General features: G+C 60.8%; 1 protein-coding gene across 4 annotated transcripts in view; it reads left to right on the top strand.

Moving 5' to 3' along the window:
* The window catches only part of LIMK2 (LIM domain kinase 2), a 56,873-nt gene extending 37,236 nt beyond the window's left edge, over window positions 1–19,637 (top strand). For 3 of the 4 annotated variants that reach the window (XM_074293369.1, XM_074293385.1, XM_074293376.1), the window contains 14 exons: window positions 4,682–4,817; window positions 5,815–5,924; window positions 6,354–6,542; window positions 6,828–6,933; window positions 7,355–7,551; window positions 9,064–9,250; window positions 10,097–10,183; window positions 12,664–12,795; window positions 13,122–13,178; window positions 14,731–14,796; window positions 15,328–15,502; window positions 16,464–16,519; window positions 18,016–18,173; window positions 18,436–19,637. In XM_074293369.1, coding sequence (XP_074149470.1) covers window positions 4,682–4,817; window positions 5,815–5,924; window positions 6,354–6,542; window positions 6,828–6,933; window positions 7,355–7,551; window positions 9,064–9,250; window positions 10,097–10,183; window positions 12,664–12,795; window positions 13,122–13,178; window positions 14,731–14,796; window positions 15,328–15,502; window positions 16,464–16,519; window positions 18,016–18,173; window positions 18,436–18,580 — 1,801 coding nt within the window. In that variant the 3' untranslated portion in view covers window positions 18,581–19,637. Of the gene's footprint in view, window positions 1–4,681; window positions 4,818–5,814; window positions 5,925–6,353; window positions 6,543–6,827; window positions 6,934–7,354; window positions 7,552–9,063; window positions 9,251–10,096; window positions 10,184–12,663; window positions 12,796–13,121; window positions 13,179–14,730; window positions 14,797–15,327; window positions 15,534–16,463; window positions 16,520–17,981; window positions 18,174–18,435 lie in introns of all 4 variants that reach the window. The other variant, XM_074293360.1, reaches the window with a different exon arrangement.
* Window positions 19,638–19,933: the final 296 nt, after the last annotated feature.

Below are 19,933 nucleotides of genomic sequence, written 5' to 3'. Positions count from 1 at the left end.
CTCACCCCAATCCCCCATAAAGCCATTTGGACCGAGCAGGTGTTGTAATTCTGAGCCGGGCCTTGGTTTAAGGACAAAACCTAAAGGAGACCAGCAGTCCCAAAGCTGAGGCGCCCACCCCGCGCTCCCCTCACAAGGTGACCCCGGATCTGCTGCCGTTTCCCTTCTGGAGGAGCAGATGGGAGAGAAGATGGCGAAGAAGCCCAGAGCCGGCTGGGCAGGGCCGCCCACAAGCCCTCAGTGTGTGGTTTGAGCCCTCAGCCCAGAGTCCTTGGGCCACTAACTAGTGGCTCCCCAGGTTCGTCGTCTCTGCCGTCCACAGGAATACTTTTATGCGACTCGCCCCCCTGGAGTCTTCCAAGGAAAGCTCCAGAGCTCCGTGAGTGGGCCCGGGTTAGTTTTCGGGAAAGGCTCCCTTCGGCTTTCGTCCTCCTGGAACCCCCAGGGAGAAGTCCAGAAACGCTTTACAGCTTTCTCTATGCAGAGACCCAGGCCACATTTCTTCTGGACCCGACCCATCTCCAGAGGGGATTTAGAACGAAGCCCTTCCCTGTCTGCTCGGCCCTGGGGAGGGAAGGCCCAGGAATGCCCCCCTTCCCCAAGCGGATTTCTACATCCCTGCTGGATTCTGACTTCTCCAGGAAGAGCAAAAGCTTGGTCATAGGCCCTGGAGGTCAGTCCTCAGGATGGCGGCCCAGTCTTGTGCCCATCTCTGCCTCTTCTCCCAAAGTGCCTAGCCCAGAGTGCCCATGGTAAGCTGCAGGACTGCCATTGCAAGAGAGAAAGCAGTGGGCTTCGCGTCAGGGGCCTCAGCGGGAGGCCCCTCCAACATGTTTGACAGACATCTGTAAAAGGGGACGATGGCGATGGTGGCGCCCCCCACACTGGGGCGGGCATCCCGCGAGATGATGTATGGCCAGCGCTTTGCCGACTTTAAATCCCGTCAAAGCTCTCCTCCTGACTTACGGATGCCGGGCTGAGCCTGTGGCCCAAGCCGATTGGCCCTGTCCGGCCGGTACTCCGAGTGGGGCTGGGCCCACAGAGAGGGGGTCCTTTAGGCCAGACTTCTTCCCTGGGAGCCTTGAACTTCGTTCTTCGGGGCATAAGTCTTTCCGTGTAATCGACTTCCTTTGCCATCCAGTTCTGTTTACGTTTGTACTTTACAAATAGGGTCCTGAGAAGGGCCCACGGCCCGGAGCCCCTCCTCTGAGGCTCATTTTGGTCGGCGACTCTCCCAGTAGCGATCCTCCACATGGAGTCTGATTCAGAATTTAGGAAGACTCGTGCTTCATCTGGAGTCTCTTGTTCCTTTTCCTGTGCTTTCTGGACTCTGCCTTCCCCTCTTCCCTGCCCGTTTTATTCTATTTATGCCCCCTGGGGTCTGGATGTTGGGTTTTCCGTGCTGTGTTATCTAGTGACTGAGAGCCCTCTGCTGAGGCGCCATTTGAACTCTGCTCCGCTGCCAGGATTCGGGTTCCTGGCTTGCTGGGACTTAGCCCTGGGAGCACAGCCCTCGAGAGCCAGGCTGTGCACGGCCCCATAACAAGACTGGAGTGGAAGTAACACTTTATTTCAAGGTTAACCCCTGGCCTTCTCTGGAATTCTCTTCAGGCCGCTGGCTCGGGAGGCCCTCACTGGCTACCTCCCTCAGGCTCCTCAGGCCTCGGGGGGTCCGCGCTTTGACCCTCTGGCTGGGTGTGAGGACATCTGTGGGGCGCAGCCGCACGCAGGCACCCCAGGCCCGGCGCCCCTCTCTTCAGCAGGCATTCTTCTGCACAAGCTGATGCGTCTCCTACTTGTCTGTACTCGTCTCTCCCTGACACCCCTCCCTGCCTCCGGAGCACCCAGCCTGGGACGTTTAGGGCAAACAAAAGCAGGATGCTGGCAGAGGAGGCTGGAGCATGTTCTCATTCTCCCCTTGCCCTGCGGCTCTCGTGCACATACCACTGGGAGGGTGGGACAGGTCCCAGGCCCCAGACTGGGTCACGTGGACTCCACTCCTGAAAACGAGAGCTTGCCCGGGCTTCTCGAGGGCCAGAAGATTCCAGAGAGGCCATTTTACAGATGAGAAAGCGGGGCTCGAGGAATTCGCCCACAGCCGGTGGTGACATCTCGGTTCTGGCTCCGCGGCCTCCCACGCCAGTGTCCGGTGAGAGCTCCAAGGGTCTGGAAGGAGGTGGAATTTGAGCCTGGAATGATGACTAGCATGTTGGAGAAGTGGGGAATGGCATCCAGGGGCTTATGGGAGGCCGTCGTGGGACATGGGGCCTGGCTCACTTTGGACAGGCCGCCTTTCATCGTCACGTCCTGCTTCGGGGAGGTTGTATCTCCCAGCTGGACCGGGAGATCTCAGCACTTCGTACCATGTCATGTGCACGGCGACGCACCAGGATCCCGTCATGCTCTGCCCGTAGCTGAGCTCTAACGTTTCTGACCCGCGGCCCTCTGGGCTCTCCCGCAGGCAGTCCATCCTGCTTGGCAGCTCAGGGCTGCTTCCTAAGAGCGCGCTGAATCCGGGACTGCGCGGGCGTTCTCCATGTGACTCCTGAGAGTTTCAGGTGGTCTTTAAAGGAGATTCTAAGTGAGAAATCTAAGGCAAGGTGAGGGAAAACTGCCCAGCACGAGGGCTGACGTGCGTGGGCTTTCCCTCACTTAGATGTCTGTTTTTGTCTCCATCTCTCCAGTTTGGATAACTGCTGGGGGGGGGGGGGAGAGGGGGAGTGTCAGAGGGGGTAAAGAGAATAGAACACTAGACTAGAGCCATGAAGATAGGAGTTCAAATCCTACCTCATACACTTGCCTACTGTCTGCCTCCACTTCCTCATCTGTAAAATGGGGGCAGTACTAGCTCCTTCCTCTCGGGCTGTTGGAGGATCCGACGAGATCGGATTTATGGCCTTTGCAATCCTGGAATCCTGGAGAAGTCAGCACCGGAGTGAGCAGCCGGCCCCTCGCCGGCCTTCTGGTTCTGAGATTTCACCACAGCTCAGCCTGAGTGGGCCTCAGGGGGGACCCAGAGAACTTAGCGAGATCCAGCCAGCATGCATTTAGCACCTGCTGTGTTCCAGGCGCCCTGTCTGGCTCTGGAGAGCCACAGACAAAAAGGTCATTGTCCCTCGCCTTAAAGAGAACTTGTTCTCCTTGGCTTTGTGTACCCACCAAAACAAATGCAAAATCTAACAGATACAGGATATTGGGAGGCGGGCGGCAAACAGAAGGCCAATCTGGGAGATCAAGAAGAGCCTCTTTCAGGAGATGACCTTTGAACTGATTTTTGAAGTGATCTAGAAGGACGAGGATCCCGTGGGCACCGTGGGGAAGCTTTTGAAGTATCCTTGGTGGAGCCTGCAGAGGCCTCCAGGCTCACAGGAGGAGATAATGGGCAGCTTCTGGAAGGGAGGGAACATAACAAAGGAGTCCGTGGACTTCGGTCTTTCTGTCTCTCAGTGACTACATTTTAATATCATTGGCCTCCTTTGTGATCCGCTGAGGTGTTTTTTGCATTTAAAATATTGCAGGAGGGGGTGGATCGGCTTCCTCAGGTCCCCAAAGGGGTCCGTGATCCCTGCCCCCACCCCACCTTCAGAGACTATAGATCTTTCTTTATCTCTGTGTGTGTCTGTCTCGCTGTCTGTCTTTGTCTTTCTCTCTCTCTCTCTGTCTCTGTCTCTCTGTCTCTCTCTTCTCTCTCTGTCTCTCTCTTCTCTCTCTCTCTCTCTCTCTGTCTCTCTGTCTCTGTGTGTCTCTCTCTGTCTCTCTGTTTCTCTCTCTCTCTCTCTCTCTCTCTCTCTCTCTCTCTCTCTCTCTCTCTCTCTATCTCTGTATTGAAAGCCCCTTCACTTGGGCCTCACCCAGCGCCTCTTGGTTGCCATGGAGTTGACTGGCACCTTGGAGTCTCTGCCAGGAAACCACATGTCCCTGGCAAGCTGGAAAGGCCTTGAGTATATGGTCTCGCATTTGTGTGGCTCGGGGATTAGCCTAAGTTCGAGAGAGGCTCCTCTCTAGGGGCCAAAGTCCTCCCTGCAAAGAATGGAGCCAGTGCTTCCTTCTGGGAATTACTGACGTGTCCGTGTCGCCTGTTGCTGGGCAATTGGATGCATCGTGGAGGGCCTACTGTGTGCCAGAGCACCGAGTGTGGGGGTGAAGGGACAAAATGGGTCTGTGAGAGTCCCCCCGGGGAGAAATAAGAGTAGGCAGCAAACTGAATGTGGCCTGAGAAGAGCGATGTGCGGGCTGATGCAGGTAACGGGTGCTGCGTAAAGGGCAGGGGGCGCTAGTGCCCACATGGCAGAGGCTGGCCCTGGCCCTTTGAGGAGGAGCCCTTCCCCAGCACCTCTTTCCCTTGGCTCTGAGTTGGAGAGAGTAGGATTAGTCTTTCCACCAGTGATGCTACTCTGGGGACAGAAAACCTGGAGGTGGATGCACGAGACCCAACTTCAACAAGTCAGTCAGCCAGTAGACGTTTAGCAGGCGCCTACTATATGCCCCGCGCTGCCCGTCTTGCCCCTCTAGCCACCGTAAAGGTCAGTCTGTACAGGTGTTCTATCAAGTGTGCCGACTGCACGGCTGCCCCCTCTCGGGCTGTGCTGACAAAGCTCAGGCCGCCGTAACCCATCCCCCGAACCAGGGCAGCCCCTCGTGGGCGGCAGCCTCCAAAGAATCCCCTTGCCTTGTCTTGCAGGTGCTCAGAATGCCAGGACCCTCTCACCAACTGGTACTATGAAAAGGATGGGAAGCTTTATTGCCACAAGGATTACTGGGGGAAGTTCGGGGAGTTCTGCCACGGCTGCTCGCTGCTCATGACCGGGCCTGTCATGGTAAGGACTCGGCTCTTCGGCCAGGCCAGGCCCGGGGCGCTGGGATATTTAGGACCTCATTTGCGGGCAGAGGAGGCCTTGGGCCTTCTGCGGCCCCCACGGGAGAGCTGAACATGTATCTGCAGCTGCTTCTGCCTTTCTCATTCCCCCCCCCCATCCTGACACGTGGGGAAGCATCCCAAGGGAGCACGAGCCTTGAAACAAGGGGCCCCCAAAAGAACCCATGAGCCAGAACCTAGAGGCATAAAGGGTCGAGTCTGTCACAGAGCGGGCGTGAAGAGGAGAAAATCAGAGCTGTACAGGGCCTGAACCCCCCCTCCCCGCCCCCTTGACTCTTTCCATCCCAACTCCACCCCCCCACTCCCCCAAGAGACAAGCTGACAGTTCCTGACCTCAAGGAGCTTAGAAGGGGCAGATAAGACATGGACACAGATAAACAGGATTGAGACACTGAGGGAAGAGTGTGAGCTCAGCAGTTTGAGGAAGACAGGATTGCCGGCAGTGGGAAAGCTGAGCTGGGCTTGAGCTGGCCTAGACAAGCACAGAATTCACTGCTGGTCTGGGGGGATCCTCCCCAGGTTCCCCCCACTACTGCAGGCGGGACAAGGCTGACAGCGGAGGCCTCGTGGGACCTGGTGGGCACTGGTCACGGGAGGCTCCCCGGGGTTAGGAGTCGGGTCAGCGTTCCTTGATTTCAAGTGTCGTCCTGTGGCCCGGGAATGGCTTCGTCTCCCGGCCGGAGCAAAGAGCGCCTGCCCTGGGAACGTGAAGCAGGCCGCCTGCAAAGCTGGCGTTGGAAAGGAGAATGATTGCTCCTTGGGGGACTCGGGCTGGAGAAGTGGGCCCGACACCCTTCAGGGGAGCACTGTCCTGCCTGCTCTGCTGCCAGGCGTGCTCCTGAGAATCAGCCCTGCTGAGCCCAGGGCCTAAATCAAGTGAAAACATTGGGGTTCCACCACTTCCCGTCTCCTTCCTCCCTTCCGTCCTCCCCACACAGGTAGCCGGAGAGTACAAGTATCACCCAGAATGCTTTGCCTGCATGAGCTGCAAGGTGATCCTTGAAGATGGAGACGCCTACGCTCTGGTTCAGCATTCCACTCTGTACTGGTAAGGTGACAGGCGCCCCCACAGAGAATCGGGGGGAGGTAGTCGGCACAAGCCCCACCTCAAAAGTGACCTGACTCCCCCACAAATCCCCCGAGGGGGCGGCCAGCTGGCCCAGTGCGGTCAGGAGGACCCGAGTTCTAATCAGGCTCAGGCACTTGACAGTACCCAGCCGTGGACCCTGGGCAGGTCCCAGATTGCCTTGCCTCTCACCCACCCCAACCCCTCCCCAAAAGAACAAAGAAATGAGAGGACTTTGTTATGATAAGAGCACCACGGTCAGTCCTGTCTCTGCTGGGAGGCCTGAATGCAGAGTGGAGGGCACAGAGGGTCTGGGAACCCATGGCACTGCCCCTTCCGGCACCACCACAAGGAGTGGCGGGCATCAGGCTTGGCAGAGGCAGAACCAACCCTGGTGTCCTCCCTGTGTAGTGGGAAGTGCTACAACGAGGTGGTGCTCACGCCCATGTTCGAGAGGCTGTCCACGGAGTCTGCCCAGGACCAGCTGCCTTACTCCGTCACGCTCATCTCCATGCCCGCCACCACCGAAGGCAAGAGGGGCTTCTCCGTGACCGTGGACAGCGCCCGCTCCGACTACGCCACCACCGTCCAAGTGAACGAGTGAGTGTCCGGGACTCCCCCGAGGCGGCCTGTGGGCTTTCAGAGCCCGGAGGGGTGCCCCGGGCCTGCTTCCCAGCTGCTGACGGCCAGCCCGGGGCCTCAGCTTTGGCAAAGGTCCCAAACCAGGGCCCGAGACCCATTCTGCTGGGTCACACCATGCTGTAGGGCAGGCTGTGCTGCCCCAGCAGAGGGAAAGAAACACCCGGGCACCTCTGCCCGAGGAGGCCCTTCCCACTGGCAGCATGAGGGCTGCTCGGCCCTGACCTGTTCCCCATTGCGTTTCAGGGTCAGCCGACTGCACATCAGCCCCGACATCCGAAATGCCATCCACCCTGGGGATCGGATTCTGGAAATCAACGGCACCCCGGTCCGAACGCTGCGGGTAGAGGAGGTATGGAACCTGGGCCCAGATCCTCAGAGTTTCTCTCCAGCTTCCTGGTCCTTTCTCCCACTGCCCCCGGCCTTGGTGGGCTTTGGAGACTTGTGACCTCGGGCCAGCCATTTTCCCACGATGGGGCTCAGTCCTCCCAGCTCTAGAGCCCTGGTTCTCCTCTTGTGACCCTGACGGCTTCCCATGTCCCCCTGACCAAGGGAGGCAGAGAGGAGGAGAGGCCTGTAGGGAGGCTGTTTAGACAGCACCGGGTCAGCTGCTGCCCCCCGAGAACTGAAGCCACCCCCAGGGGAAGGAGGAGGAGGTCAGCGCCAGAGGGCCGGACCCCCATCAGCCTCTTGGCCACAGAGGGAGGAGGGGGAGAACGGCCGGAGGGGGACCCTCCCTGGGAAGCTAGACCTCACTCGGCTCTGACCGCCAGGTGGAGGACGTGATCGCCAGGACCAGCCAGACCCTTCAGCTCTTGATTGAGCACGACCCTGGGTCCCAGCGCCTGGATCACCTGCGACTAGACTCCCGGCTTTCCCCCCACCTGAAGCCTGTCGGGGCCCCTCATGCCCGGAACACTCTGGAGGTGAAGGAGAACCTGGACGGGACGCTGCGGAGGCGATCTCTCAGGTGTGGCCCTGGGGGACAAGGGGACAAGGGCTCGCTGTGGGAGAGCCGTCCGGTCAGACCGGTCGGGACAGCGGGGCCGAGCGCTCCTGGTTACCCTCGGCCCGGCCGGGCCACTAGCCCAGGCACTACCCCTTCTAGCAGGGGCTGAGGCTGATGGGGAAAACAGCAGGATTCCCGTGAAAGTGAATAAGCACCTGCCAGAGTCACAAAGTATGAGGTCATTTAGGAGGGAAGGAAGGAAAGGGCCGGGTGCGGAGCTGAAAATGGCTGCGAGCGGCTGGCCAGGAGGGAGCCCAAACCCCAGGGGGAGACGATGGCCAGAGGGAGGAGGGCTGGGGGAGTGGGGAGGAGGGAAAGGGCCGGGGAAAGAGAAGCTGAGAGGGGGAGTCTGACGGCACCTGTGGGTGACTGGGCTGATGCCGGGGTAGGAGACCCACGGGCCAGAACGGGGAGACGTGGAGGGAGGAGAGGGGCCGGCGGAAAGAACCCCAGTTCTGAGCTTGAGGGGTCTCAGGGGCGTCCAGCTTGAAGGCCAAGTGGGCAAGACTGGAGCTCGGGGGAGGCCGATGTCCAGCGATCCGCATGAAGGTGGTGGTTAAGCCCCCGAGGGCCAGGGGGTTCCCAAAAAAGAGAAGGCGGTGGGCCCCCAAGTTAGGGGGGAGCCAGGAGAGGGCGCGCACAGGGAAGAGAGCTCAGCGGGCCCCCCAGAGCAGGGACCGGCAAGTTCCGGGGGGGCCCTAAGGGTGGAGCTAAGCAGTGAGGGGTGAGGGTGCGCGCAGTCAGTGGAGGGGGGGGCACAGCAGCTTCAGGGGGTGCGGGGCCTAGCGAGGCTTTTTTTCATCCTGTGCTCTTATAAGAGTTTGATTTCCTTTGACTTTTCCCTTCCCCTTCTCCTCCCTCCCCAGAAGTGCCAGCAGTCTGACAGGTTCTGACATAGGTTCTAGTCGGGTAAAACGTTCCCACATTGGTCTGAAAGACGAATCAGAACAAAGGGAAAACCCATGAGAAAGAAAAGCCCAACGGGAGGGCTTGAGCCGGCCAGAGAGGCTGCCGCCATTTTGTCAGAGAGCCCATGGGGGAGGGGTCTGCCTTGTGGAAGTGAAGAGGGCGGGAGAAGAGGGGCCCCCACCTGAAAAGAGCCCCTGCTCTGCCACGGCTGACCAGGGCTCCCTCTGCTTCTGCGGGGAGATCTCCGGGGAAGGTCCTCCACCTCCCGCCCCCCACCTTCCTTCTCTTCCCCCACCCCCACCCTGCCCCAGCCTGCAGCCGATTCCATTTTGGAGCTACCCTGACTGACATTAGGAGTGACAGACTGTCAGTACAGGGTCCCAGCCTTGTGACCTTTGGCATGAGGTGACCCCGTGGCTAGCACGGGGACCTCTGTGAGTTTCCATGGAGACCGAGTGTCTGACAGTGCTCCGAAGCTGATGAAGCGGAGGATCCGGCTCAGCCCCCCCAGGAGGCTTCCCTGCGGGGTCTGGCGGCTAACGTGTCCCCCCTACTCCCCCCCAGGCGCAGCAACAGCATTTCCAAGTCTCCGGGCCCCTGCTCCCCCAAGGAGCCGCTGCTGCTCAGCCGGGACATCAGCCGCTCCGAATCCCTGCGCTGCTCCAGCAGCTGCTCCCAGCAGATCTTCCGGCCCTGCGACCTGACCCACGGGGAGGTCCTGGGGAAGGGCTTCTTCGGACAGGCCATCAAGGTGAGCCCGGGGCCCGGGGCCTTCTCTCGGGCCCGGTGGGTGCGGCCGCTGGCGCTGTGCGCGGGGTCGGCTGAGGCTGCGGCCGGAGAGGCCCTTCCCCGACGGGCTCGAGGCAGCCGGCAGTGGGCAAGGAAAGGCTGCGGGCAGGAGACATGTGGCAGGGCCGGGCTTTCTATCCCTTGTCTGGCCCCAAATGGTCCCCCTGGGGGTGCCCAGAAATGGGGATACCCACGCCCCTCGAGGCCCGTTCATGCCCAAGGGCAGCTTTTGAGTCGGGGTCTCACCAGTGCCGTTTCTGCGGGGTACCTGGGAGGACACAGAAGCGGGGTGAGAGGGGGGCCCTGCCCTGCTTTAGCTGGCAGTCCCGTGACTAACACTTGTTTCTCTCCTCCTCCCTTCCTGCACGTAGATGGGAGGTAGGGCCAGGTAAGCACCTTCCCTAAGTGCATCTTGTCCCCAGAGAAGGGAAGGAGAGGGAAGCATGAAAGCCCCCAGTGCCTGGCACCCCACAGACCCTGCCCCCGCCCTTCTGTTCTCCCATGATTCCTCACCAGGGGGCATCCCTCTCTTGGCAGACCACGGATTTTCCTGCTCCCTCCTGTCTTGCCTCCCACTCCCCTTTTCTGGTTCGTGGCGTTGTGTGTAATCGGTGCTTTGGGAAGAAACGTCTCTTCCCTGATGGGCCCCGGGCCCCCCTCTCGGTGTATGTTTGCACGCTCATGCGCCGTGGCGCTCAGAACCCACAGGCCCCCGGAGGGGCCCAAAGGCCCTTGGCCACAGAGTGTCTGCCCGGCCCGCTAGTCGGGCCCCAGGGAGGTCTGTGGTGACCCCTCGGTCTTCCACCAGGTGACACACAAGGCCACCGGCAAGGTCATGGTTATGAAGGAGTTAATCCGGTGCGATGAGGAGACCCAGAAGACTTTCCTAACAGAGGTATGGGGAGTGGGCCCCCTTCTGTTCTGAGTGCGGGGAGGGGGGCAGGGTCACGAACCAGGATGCCTCAAGCCAGCTCTGGTGGCCGGGGGAAGGGAGGGGGCATAGAACCAGCTACTCAGAAGTGACCCTCTTCAGGACATCTATTAAGTGCCGACTGTGTGCCAGGCTGAGGGACTAGGGACGCAGCCCTCCCCCTGAGGGTTGTGGCGTGAGCAGGCCTCCTTTCTGCCCCAAGTCTGTAAGGCTAGGGCGACACAAACCTGGGAGGAGGGAGAGCCACTGCCAGGGTTGCCCCCACCTCCTTTCTTGCCGGGTGCCCCATCCTTGCCCTTCCTGCGCTCTGCCCTGGCTACCCTGGGGCCTGGGACAGGCCCCTTCTCACTTGTGCCTCTCGCTGCCTCACTGTGGGGGCAGTCTGTGGGAGAAGGCCTTTCCCACCCTGGTGCCCCTTGCTCTGAATGACCGTGGGCATCCTGGTGGTCTTAGTGTCTCCCTGGGCACATGTTGTCTTCCCAGATAGGCCAGGAGTTCCTCGAGGGCAGGGGTGACAGCTGGCATTGCGCCTGGCATATAATGGGGGATGATGTGGCCTGGTCGCCAGCTGTCGGATTGAAGGGAGGACAGGGCAAGCCAAAGGACTTTATAGGGAGCTAGTTCCCCACAACCTGATCTAGGTAGTGATGGATTTGGGGCGGCATGGGCGGGGCAGCGATGAAATGTGACAGAAATCAGCCAGCTGGCACTGCCATCTGCCGGGGGCTAGGCTCGGCGCGGAGGAAGAACTGGAGGAGGCAGGCTGCCCCAGACCTGGCAGGAAGGCAGGGCCTTAGCTCAGACCCAGGCCTGAGGAGGGCGGGGGCCAAGAGCTGTCCCGTGGTCAGAAGGTGGGAGCAAACCGGGCAGGGGCTGGAGGAAAGGGCTCAGTCCGGTGCACCGGGGCAGGAGCTGTGACTGGGAGATGGAGCACAGGGAGAAACGGCCACGTGGCCCCTGAGTAGCCATGACCGGCCGGCCCAGAGCCCGGGGTAAGGATGAGGGTCTAGGCTGTGAGAGGAGAAGATGTGAGGGAAGGGAAGAGGTGCTCACTGCAAACGTCCAGTCGGCGACCACAGACGTAGGGCTAGAGCTCAGTAGAGAGGTCCGGACTGGGCACGTAAGGCAGAGAAGCGGGCACAGAGCCTGGGGAACGCCACGTGAGTGTTTGGAGGCAGAAGGGACCTGGGTGCGAATCTGGCAAAGGATTCCAAAAAGGGGCGCCTAGAGAGGGGGGAGGAGGAGGGTCTCCCAGGGATATGGAGGAAGGGGGGGGTCTCAGAGTGGTGCAGACTGAGGACGGGGAGAAGGCCGCCAGGTTTGGAGACCTAGAGCTCATTGGTCCTGCAGAGAGAGAGGCACTGGTGGAACTGGGAGGAGGAGGCCATTCTGCAAAGAAAGTGGGGGGGGATCTCCGGCAGCCGGCCCTCTGGGGAGCGTGGGCCCAGGGGGAGGAGGGAGAGGGATGATGGGGAGACAGGAGGCCTGAGGTCACATGGGCAGGCCCCAGACCGGGAGTGGGGGGGGAGAGGGAAGAGGAGGAGATCCCGGCCCCCGGGGACGGTTCCCCAGAAGTAGGCCCATGTTGGGGTGGGGGGCAGGGGCCGAGCGTCCGGCCCTGAGAGAGACGGAAGGCAAAGCCACAAGTGACTGTTGTGGCAACCTCAGCAGCTCAGGCCGCCGACCCGCGGGAGGCTGGGCCTCCAACACAAGCTCCTTGTCCCCCCAGCCGTCCCTCCCCCCAACATTCCCTGTCCCTGTAGATGACAGCTCCCCCCAGTCTGGAGGCCGCCGCTCCCGCCATGTGGGTGCAGGGGCGCACAGTCAGGAGATCAGGACGGTCATCTGGCCCCAGGCCATCGCAGCCGGTCCCCTCAGACAGCGGTGACAGTCACAGCACCTGCCCACTCCTCGGAGTGATTGTGGGGGTCACATGGCTTAGGATTTGTAAAGCACTTCACACAGTGCCTGGCACACAGTAGGGGCCTAATAAGTGCTTCCTCCATCCCCACCCCCGGGGCTCCCTGCCGCCCCCAGGACCAAGGACAGAGCCACAGCCCCTCTGTGGCCAGCCCCTCATGGCCTTCCAGGCGGCCATCTTGCACGACGTCTCCCCTGGGGATAAGCGTCCTCGGGGCAGGGGCCGGCTTCTGCCTGGCTTTGTTTAGCCCAGTGCCTGGAGCCTACGGGCTCTGTCCAACACCTTGTTGGCTGACTGCCCGACCTCCCGCTCGCCATCTCGTGGGCAGCTATGTGGAGGGTGCTCTGCCCTGGCACAAAGACCCGGACACAGCACCCAGTGATTCCACAAGCGCCAGCTCATGGGTTCTGTGGGCATAGCTTTCTCTGAGGGTCTGTCAAGAAGCTCTGTGCCCAAGAGGTGCCCTCTCTCTGCCCGCCTGTGCCCGCAAGGCCCCACAGCACTAACGCGCTCTGGCCCTCAGGTGAAAGTTATGAGGAGCCTGGACCATCCCAACGTACTCAAGTTTATCGGGGTCCTCTACAAGGACAGGAAGCTGAACCTGCTGACGGAGTACATCGAGGGGGGCACCCTGAAGGACTTCCTGCGCAGCGTGGTCAGTATCAGGCAGAGGACTGGCTCTGGAATCAAAGGACTTGGACTTGGTGGAAGAGGCAGCTTATACAAGGACTAGTCAGGGGGATGGGGCTGAGGGGAGGGACCCCCGCCGGTCACAGAGGTCAGAGGTGGAGGGGCGAGGCGGCCTCCGAAGTTCCCTGGTCTTCAGAATAGGGGCTTGGGCTACTTCCCCACTGAGGCTTGTGGCTACTCACTACCAGGGCCCGAGGGCTCCCCGTGCTCCAGCCCCGCAGTGGGAATGGCAGGTTCCCCGATGGGCGCCAAGGGCTGCTCTGAGCGCTGATGGGCCTTCTCGTCCCACAGGACCCATTTCCCTGGCATCAGAAGGTCAGCTTTGCCAAAGGAATCGCCTCTGGGATGGTAAGTGTGGCCAGAACCTCCTTCCTCCCTTCCTCCCTTTCTCCCTTTCTCCCTTCCCTTCCTTCCTTCTTTTCTTCTTTCCTTCCTCCCTTTCTCTCTCTCTCCTTCCTTTCTTTTTTCCTTCCTTCTTCCCTTCTTCTTCCCTCCTTCTTTTCCTTCCTTCTTCCTTCCCTCTTTCCTTCCTTCTTTCCCTCCTCGCAGCATAACTCAAAATCAAGCGGTCCAGGTCCCAGTTCCAACTGCCACTTAGTAGTTCCAGGTTTATGGGAGAGTGAGGGAAAGGAAGCACGGACCCCCAGACCTCCGATCAGTCGGTGCCGTAGGAAGCCGATGGCTCCGGGGTTCCGACTGAAGCGAGGGACCAGCTGAACCGCGAGAGGTGGGGCTTTGACCAGCCCTGGGGGTGCTGATGGAGACTGGGGCCCTCCATGGAGCAGAACCACCAGCCTCGTCCTGGGAGCAGGGAGACGAGTTGGAAGGTTTTTGCAGGGACCTGGGTGCGAGGGAACGAGGGAGGCTTGTTTGTAGGGGAGAAAGGAGCCAGGGAGAAACCCAGGATTCTAGCTCAGGGGAACCTTCCCCGTGATAGTGTGACGTCAGCCCCGTGGGCCGTGGGGTACAGCCTGAGGACCCCTTTCCAGAGGAAAGCTCCTAAATGTATCAGGCTCAAATACGATTAGCAAAAATGTTTGGGGGGCAGCCAGGTGGCTGAAGTCAGGAGGACCCGAGTTCAAATCCTGCCTCAAACACTTAACACTTCCTAGTTTGTGGGACTTAAACCTAATTGCCTCAACAACAACAGCAGCAACAAAGATTTTTAAAAACCCGTTCATGTGGCCTTTGAAATTGCTCCGGGGCACCCCAACTTCAGTGTTCCTGTTCTAGAGTGATGGTGGAGGAGAGTGGGAAGAGGGGAAGTTAGTAGCAGTGAGACCCTAAAAGGGAGACCGCTGAAACAGTTTTTAAAAATGCACAAAAGAAAATAGCAGGAAATACTGCGGGGACGGTTTGGAAGGAAAATGTAGCGTTTGTCAGGTGCTTTTTAAAAAAAGCAAATGGGATGGGACGGACAGTCCCTTTCCCAGGGTTCTGTGCGTAGGGAAACGCTCCTTTCTGCTACCTGAGTTGAGAATTTTAAAAACTTAGAAAATATTCCGAAGCGATGGAGCGTTTCTGACCAAAGCCGCGGCCGAGTTTTATTCTTGCTTCGGAGGGGACGGGAAAGCTGAGCGTGCCTGTGGGCAGCCTCGCACAAGTAGCAGGGGACGTTGCCTGGAGACCCGGGGGGAGGGGGTGGCCGTGCTTGAACCCAACCCCCCATCAGCTGAGTGGGTGACTTTGTTCCACCAAGTCCGGCCACGGGCCCTAAGAACAGGAGTGGGGCACCCTGGAGGCGGCAGATGGAGCAGGAGGCCGGGCGAGCCGGGCATGGGGGGCTGGGGCCGGGGGCTGTGGAGGAGCCGGGGGAGGGGTCTCTGAGAGCGCCCCGCGACAAGCTCCCACAAGAGGGCTCGGCCTCGGCTGGCATTCTCACCACTCCTTCCCGTTCTAGGCCTATCTGCATTCCATGTGCATCATTCACCGAGATCTGAACTCCCACAACTGTCTCATCAAGCTGGTGAGTGCCTGCTGGGCATCTGCCCCACCCTGGGGGCCCAGGGCAACAGCAGCTCCCGAGGGAGGGCAAGGACCTTTTCTCTTCTCGGCTAGAGGCCAAGTCCTGTGTGCCCCCGCCCTGTGAGTCCCAGCTCTCTGTGAACCCCGGTCTTGTGTGCCCCAGTGTACCAGGCCTGTGGGGCTCCCAAACTTAGTCACGCTCCCCTCCCAGACTCTGCCCTCCTCTCCACTCCCCCCAGCCCCATCAGACATGGCATCTTCCTGGGCCCTCCTTCCATGGCCCGTGGCCACCTGCAGAGCGTTTCCAGGTAGTTTTGGAGAGCTCCCTGAAGCCCGGGGTGGGCCCCAGCTCCAACTCTGAAGAGCTGGACAACTTTGGCCTCTCAGCCTCCACTTCTTCCCCTGTCGAGGCGGGTACGCGGTGCCGGCTCTGCCCACCTGTGACGGCTTTCTGTGAAAACTGAGTCGCGCTTGTTGAGAAACCCTCTGGCTGGAGGGGTCGGTCACAGCCCTGCCCTGTGTCTCTGTCCAGGACAAGACTGTCGTGGTGGCCGACTTTGGCCTCTCGAGGCTCATCGTGGAGGAGAGGAAGAAGCCGTCCTCAGAGAAGGCTTCCACCAAGAAGCGCACCCTGCGCAAGAGTGACCGCAAGAAGCGCTACACAGTGGTGGGGAACCCCTACTGGATGGCCCCCGAAATGCTCAATGGTGAGGGTCCTCGGCCTGGCAACCAAAGCCTGTGCCCTCGTGGGCTCTGTACCCACAGCGCCCTCCCAGCGTCTTGGGCATTCCTGCCACCCCACCTCCTGAAGAAGCAGAACGTCCCTAGCAAGCTGCTGCCACTCTCAAGCCCTTGGCTATTCCGTTTGTTTTTATGCTGCCCCATGTGCCTCTGCCTGCCTGCCAGTCAGTCTGTCTATCTGTCCATCTGTCTGCTTCCTGCCAGTCTGCCTGTCTGCCCCAGGAAGGCAGCTCTGGCGCAGCAGATTTCTCAGCACTCGTAGCCCTTCAGGGTGGCGAGCACAGACATTGTCACTCCTTTCCCCTGCTTGCAGAAGCTCCTCGGTGGCCGCAGGGTCAGGGCTGAGTCCAGGCTGTCTGAGCCGGGTCTTTTTTCCAGCTCATGCTCGAGCCCGGGAGCTTTTTCCTGGCTGGGACACATGGAGGGCAGCTTTTGTTTGTGCTCTGCCCTGTGCCAGGCCCATGCCCACAGAATATTCTCTTTTTTTTTCCTCCTGAGGCTGGGGTTAAGTGACTTGCCCAGGGTCACACAGCTAGGACGTGTTAAGTGTCTGAGACCAGATTTGAACTCGGGTCCTCCTGAATTCAGGGCTGGTGCTCTGTCCACTGCGCCACCTAGCTGCCTCTCTCAGAACATTCTCTTGCGGTTAGACTTAGAGTTCTGTAAGCATGGCTGCACCACATGGACAAGGCTGTAGAAACAGTCACTCCCGTGCCTTCTGAGGAGCCCTTGTCCCCCAGGGGCTATTCTGCTACCCCCGTGGGACTTCGGAAGTCCCTGCAAGACCCCCCAACCTGGCCCTGAAGGTCAAGGCCAAGGTCACTCAGTACCTGCCCTGGCATCCCTGCCCCCACTGCTCCCCGAGGTTGGGCCTCGGAACCTTGGCGAGAAGCAAGTCCTCATCCCTCCTCTTTGCTGTTGCCCTAGGGAAAAGCTACGATGAGACTGTGGATGTCTTCTCCTTTGGAATAGTTCTCTGTGAGGTGAGTGCTCAGATCCCCACGCGCGGGGCAGGGCGATGCCTCCTCGAGGCAGCCAAATGGCCGAGACGGGCACACGGCCCGATGGAAGCAGCTGGTGGCCCGCTCCCTTTGCCGGTGCAGCCCAGCCACAGCAGTCAGCAGACGGTCATTGCAGAGGAGGCCGCGATGAGTGTGAGAGGCAGTGAGGGGCCCAGCGGGTGCCGGCCTGGCCAGCGAGGCCCTGAATTCTCAGGCTCCCCCTTTCGTCACCATTCCAGTCCTCTCAGCTGCTCTAGAACCCAGGGCCGTCTCATCCCTCTGCAGCCTCCCCTCCCCCCAGCCGCCACTGCCGAATGTCCCACAAACACCAGGGGGCTCTCTCCGGGTGGGTGTTCTCAGCGGGGCCCTCACTGGCCCACGGCAGCCCCTCACTTCCCCCCATTGCAGCTATGCCGGATGTCCTCCTCCTCCTCCTCCACTTCCTCCCACCTTCTCTCCTCCTTACTTGCTTCTTTGATGGAGAGGTGGGCCGAGCCGTCCAGAGCAAAGGCCGGAGCTGACTGCCCTTCTCGGCCCCCCGCCGGTCCCCACCCCCCAGCTCCTTCCCTGATGCCCGGGAGCTGGCCTTCCTCATCCATAAAAAGCCTTCTTGACCTCGCCTTTTGTAGCTCCCTCAAACTAGGATCCGGGGCCTCCTTTCCATCTGGACTGCCGGGGTCTTCCTGCCTTTCCTTTGTCACCAGCCCATTCACCCCCTGCTCCCACAGCCTGCTCGTAGTCTTCCTCCGGGCCTCTGAGTGGCCATAGATCCTGGCACTTCCCAAATCCAAAAATGCCATCAAAGGAAGTGCCATCGGCCCTCCTTGACTCTCCCCTCCTTCTCCACGGCCGGGTGATCCTTGCACTCATCACTGTTCTCTCAGCTGGCACAGCGTGCCACGTGGAGGAGCCTTGGGCCTCAGTCGAGCGCCTGGAAGCTAGGCCCTCTCTGCCTCTTCCCTCCATGAAGGCTCCCAGCCTGCGCTCTCTAAAATGAGGGGATCGGACTCGGGGCCTCCCGGGCTCCTGTCAGTTGTGGGCCTCGGAGCCGCCTCCACCCTGCCTCCCAGGCTCCAATTCCGAATCCTTAACCTGCCCACTGACTCAACCCTGCAGGTCTCGGTGTAGCTCATACACTCCATGGGCCTTCTCCCTGTGGGCTGCTCTCCCTCTGGGGCTCTGAGCTGTCACTCAGGGTCGCCCATGCCCGCAGTGCCTCCCAGCGTGCCTCAGGGCATCCCCTTCTACCCCAGGCCTGGCATTTCATGGCACAGTGGAGGGCGAGGACCTTGTCCTTCTGTCCCCCTCTGGCCTTATGTCCCCTCGGACAGGTGGGGGATATGAGATTCAGTCTCCAGTGAGAGTCTGGAGGGGGTGTCTGGTCTAGGGGCTCGTCCACCCTGGCCAGAGGACGGAGCGTCTCAGGCTCTGCCGGTCTCCCCAGCCGCCCGGTGACTCCCCCTGGTTCTCCCCTCCAGATCATCGGGCAGGTGTACGCCGACCCCGACTGTCTCCCCCGCACACTGGACTTTGGGCTCAACGTGAAGCTCTTCTGGGAGAAGTTTGTTCCCACGGACTGTCCCCCCGCTTTCTTTCCGCTTGCCGCCATCTGCTGCAAACTGGAGCCTGAGAGCAGGTAAGCGGTGCTGGTGAGGGGGTTCCAGCCGGCCCCTCGCCCCATTCTCGCCTCTGGCGGGCCAGAAAGACCACCTGGGGCCCCCGGGCTTAGTTTCCTGCCTTGGCCTGCTCTCCATGTAAAAGGGCACCGCCTCGTGGTCTGTGCCGGGAGAGGTGAGCCGGACTGCCGGGCGCCAGGCAGAAGGGGGGCAGCTCCTGGGGGTCGGACTCCTGTGGCCACCACAGAGCATCCCCGGCCCTGACGTGCTTTTGTTTTCCAGACCCCCGTTCTCAAAACTGGAAGATTCCTTCGAAGCACTTTCCCTGTACCTGGGAGAGCTGGGCATCCCCCTGCCCTCGGAGCTGGAGGAGCTGGACCACGAGGTGAGCGTGCAGTACGGGCTGAGCCGAGACTCCCTCTCCTAAGCTCCCCCGGCCGCCGGCTGGGGGCCCAGAGCAGCCTGGAGCCCCGGCTCTGTGCAGGGCATAGGGACGGGCCTGGCCCCCGTGTGGCCCAGCTGAGGTTTCCTGCAGATCCGGGGCGCCCTTAAACGTGCCCAACACTACTGCTCGGCAGACACATCTCCGGGGTGCGCAGGGGGCCCCCTCGCCATCTCTAAACTCAACCCTCAAGTGCAAGCTGTGAAGAAACGCCCGGGGGAGAGCCCGGGACTTGGGGGCTGGCCGGGAACTGCCCCTGGGACCGAGAAGCCTGCCGCCGCCTCGAGGGCCTCCCAGCTGCCCCCAGGGAGTCCCGGGCTGGACTGCCGGGCCTCCTCGCCTGTCCATGCCACTGCTGGGGCGGACGTGTGGGGGCAGAGCATGGCGAGCCATGCCACTGCTCTGCCCGTGCCTCCCCTCCAGGGGACCTCTCAGATTGGGCGAAGAACTTCTCCCTGCCTGGGAGACCCGAGCCCGGAGGGACACCTGTGGATGAGCACAGCGGGTGCTGTGGACATATTCTTCAGTCCCCGGGGTGGGCGAGCTTCTCTGCTGAGGGAGGAGACGTCCCCGCCTGAAGCTCAGTGAGGGAAATGAGCCCCTTGGCCAGGCCCACTCACCCCGCCCGCCTGGAGGGACGCTGGCAAGGCCGCTGCGGCTGGATTCCCTTCTCGGGCGTACCTGCGGGCAGACATCTTGCCGGACAGCCGGGGCACGGGGGCTGGGGTCACTGAGATGGGGCTCGGGGGAGGGGACACTTCACATTCCTGCATCAGCTCTGCCGTCAGACACGTGAAATTGTGGTCATCAACCTGTGGCCCCGGCCCGTCTCCTGACTAAAGTTTACTTTCCTAACGAGTGGGATCGGCCCGAGGCCTCCAGGGCCTCCTGAGGGCAGGATGTGGTGGGCCTGGGGGGGAGGGCCGTGGCAAAGTCACTCGGGTGGGAGAGGAGACTGCCCTGCGCTCCCCGGGAGGCACCTGGGGACGGACCGCCCTGCCCGGCCAAGGGGTTGACTTGGGTAAATAAAGCAAGAAATGGAGCTGAAGGAGCCGGTGAATGTTACTTGGGCTTGGGTCATCTCGGACACACTCTCCCTGTTGGAAAAGGCTCTGCTTGGGCAAGAGACAGCACGGAGAGCCTAAAGGCCCATCTGCCCCAGCTCCGCCGGAGTGCAACCACTAGGAAGCCAGCAGGAGTTTGGGTCACATGGTCTGCAAAGACCAGCCCTGCCAGCCCCTGTTCTAGGGCCCCTCCCAATGTTAACATGCTATGGGGGCCACTCATTTTGGAATGGAAGGCCGCCTCTTTGCCTTTTCTGGGCCACCTTCCCTGTCG

The sequence above is a fragment of the Sminthopsis crassicaudata genome, chromosome 1, assembly GCF_048593235.1.
Source record: "Sminthopsis crassicaudata isolate SCR6 chromosome 1, ASM4859323v1, whole genome shotgun sequence".
NCBI classification, from domain to species: domain Eukaryota; kingdom Metazoa; phylum Chordata; class Mammalia; order Dasyuromorphia; family Dasyuridae; genus Sminthopsis; species Sminthopsis crassicaudata.
The sequence above is the reverse complement of the archived record's forward strand: the minus strand, read 5'-3'. Positions and strand labels throughout refer to the sequence as shown.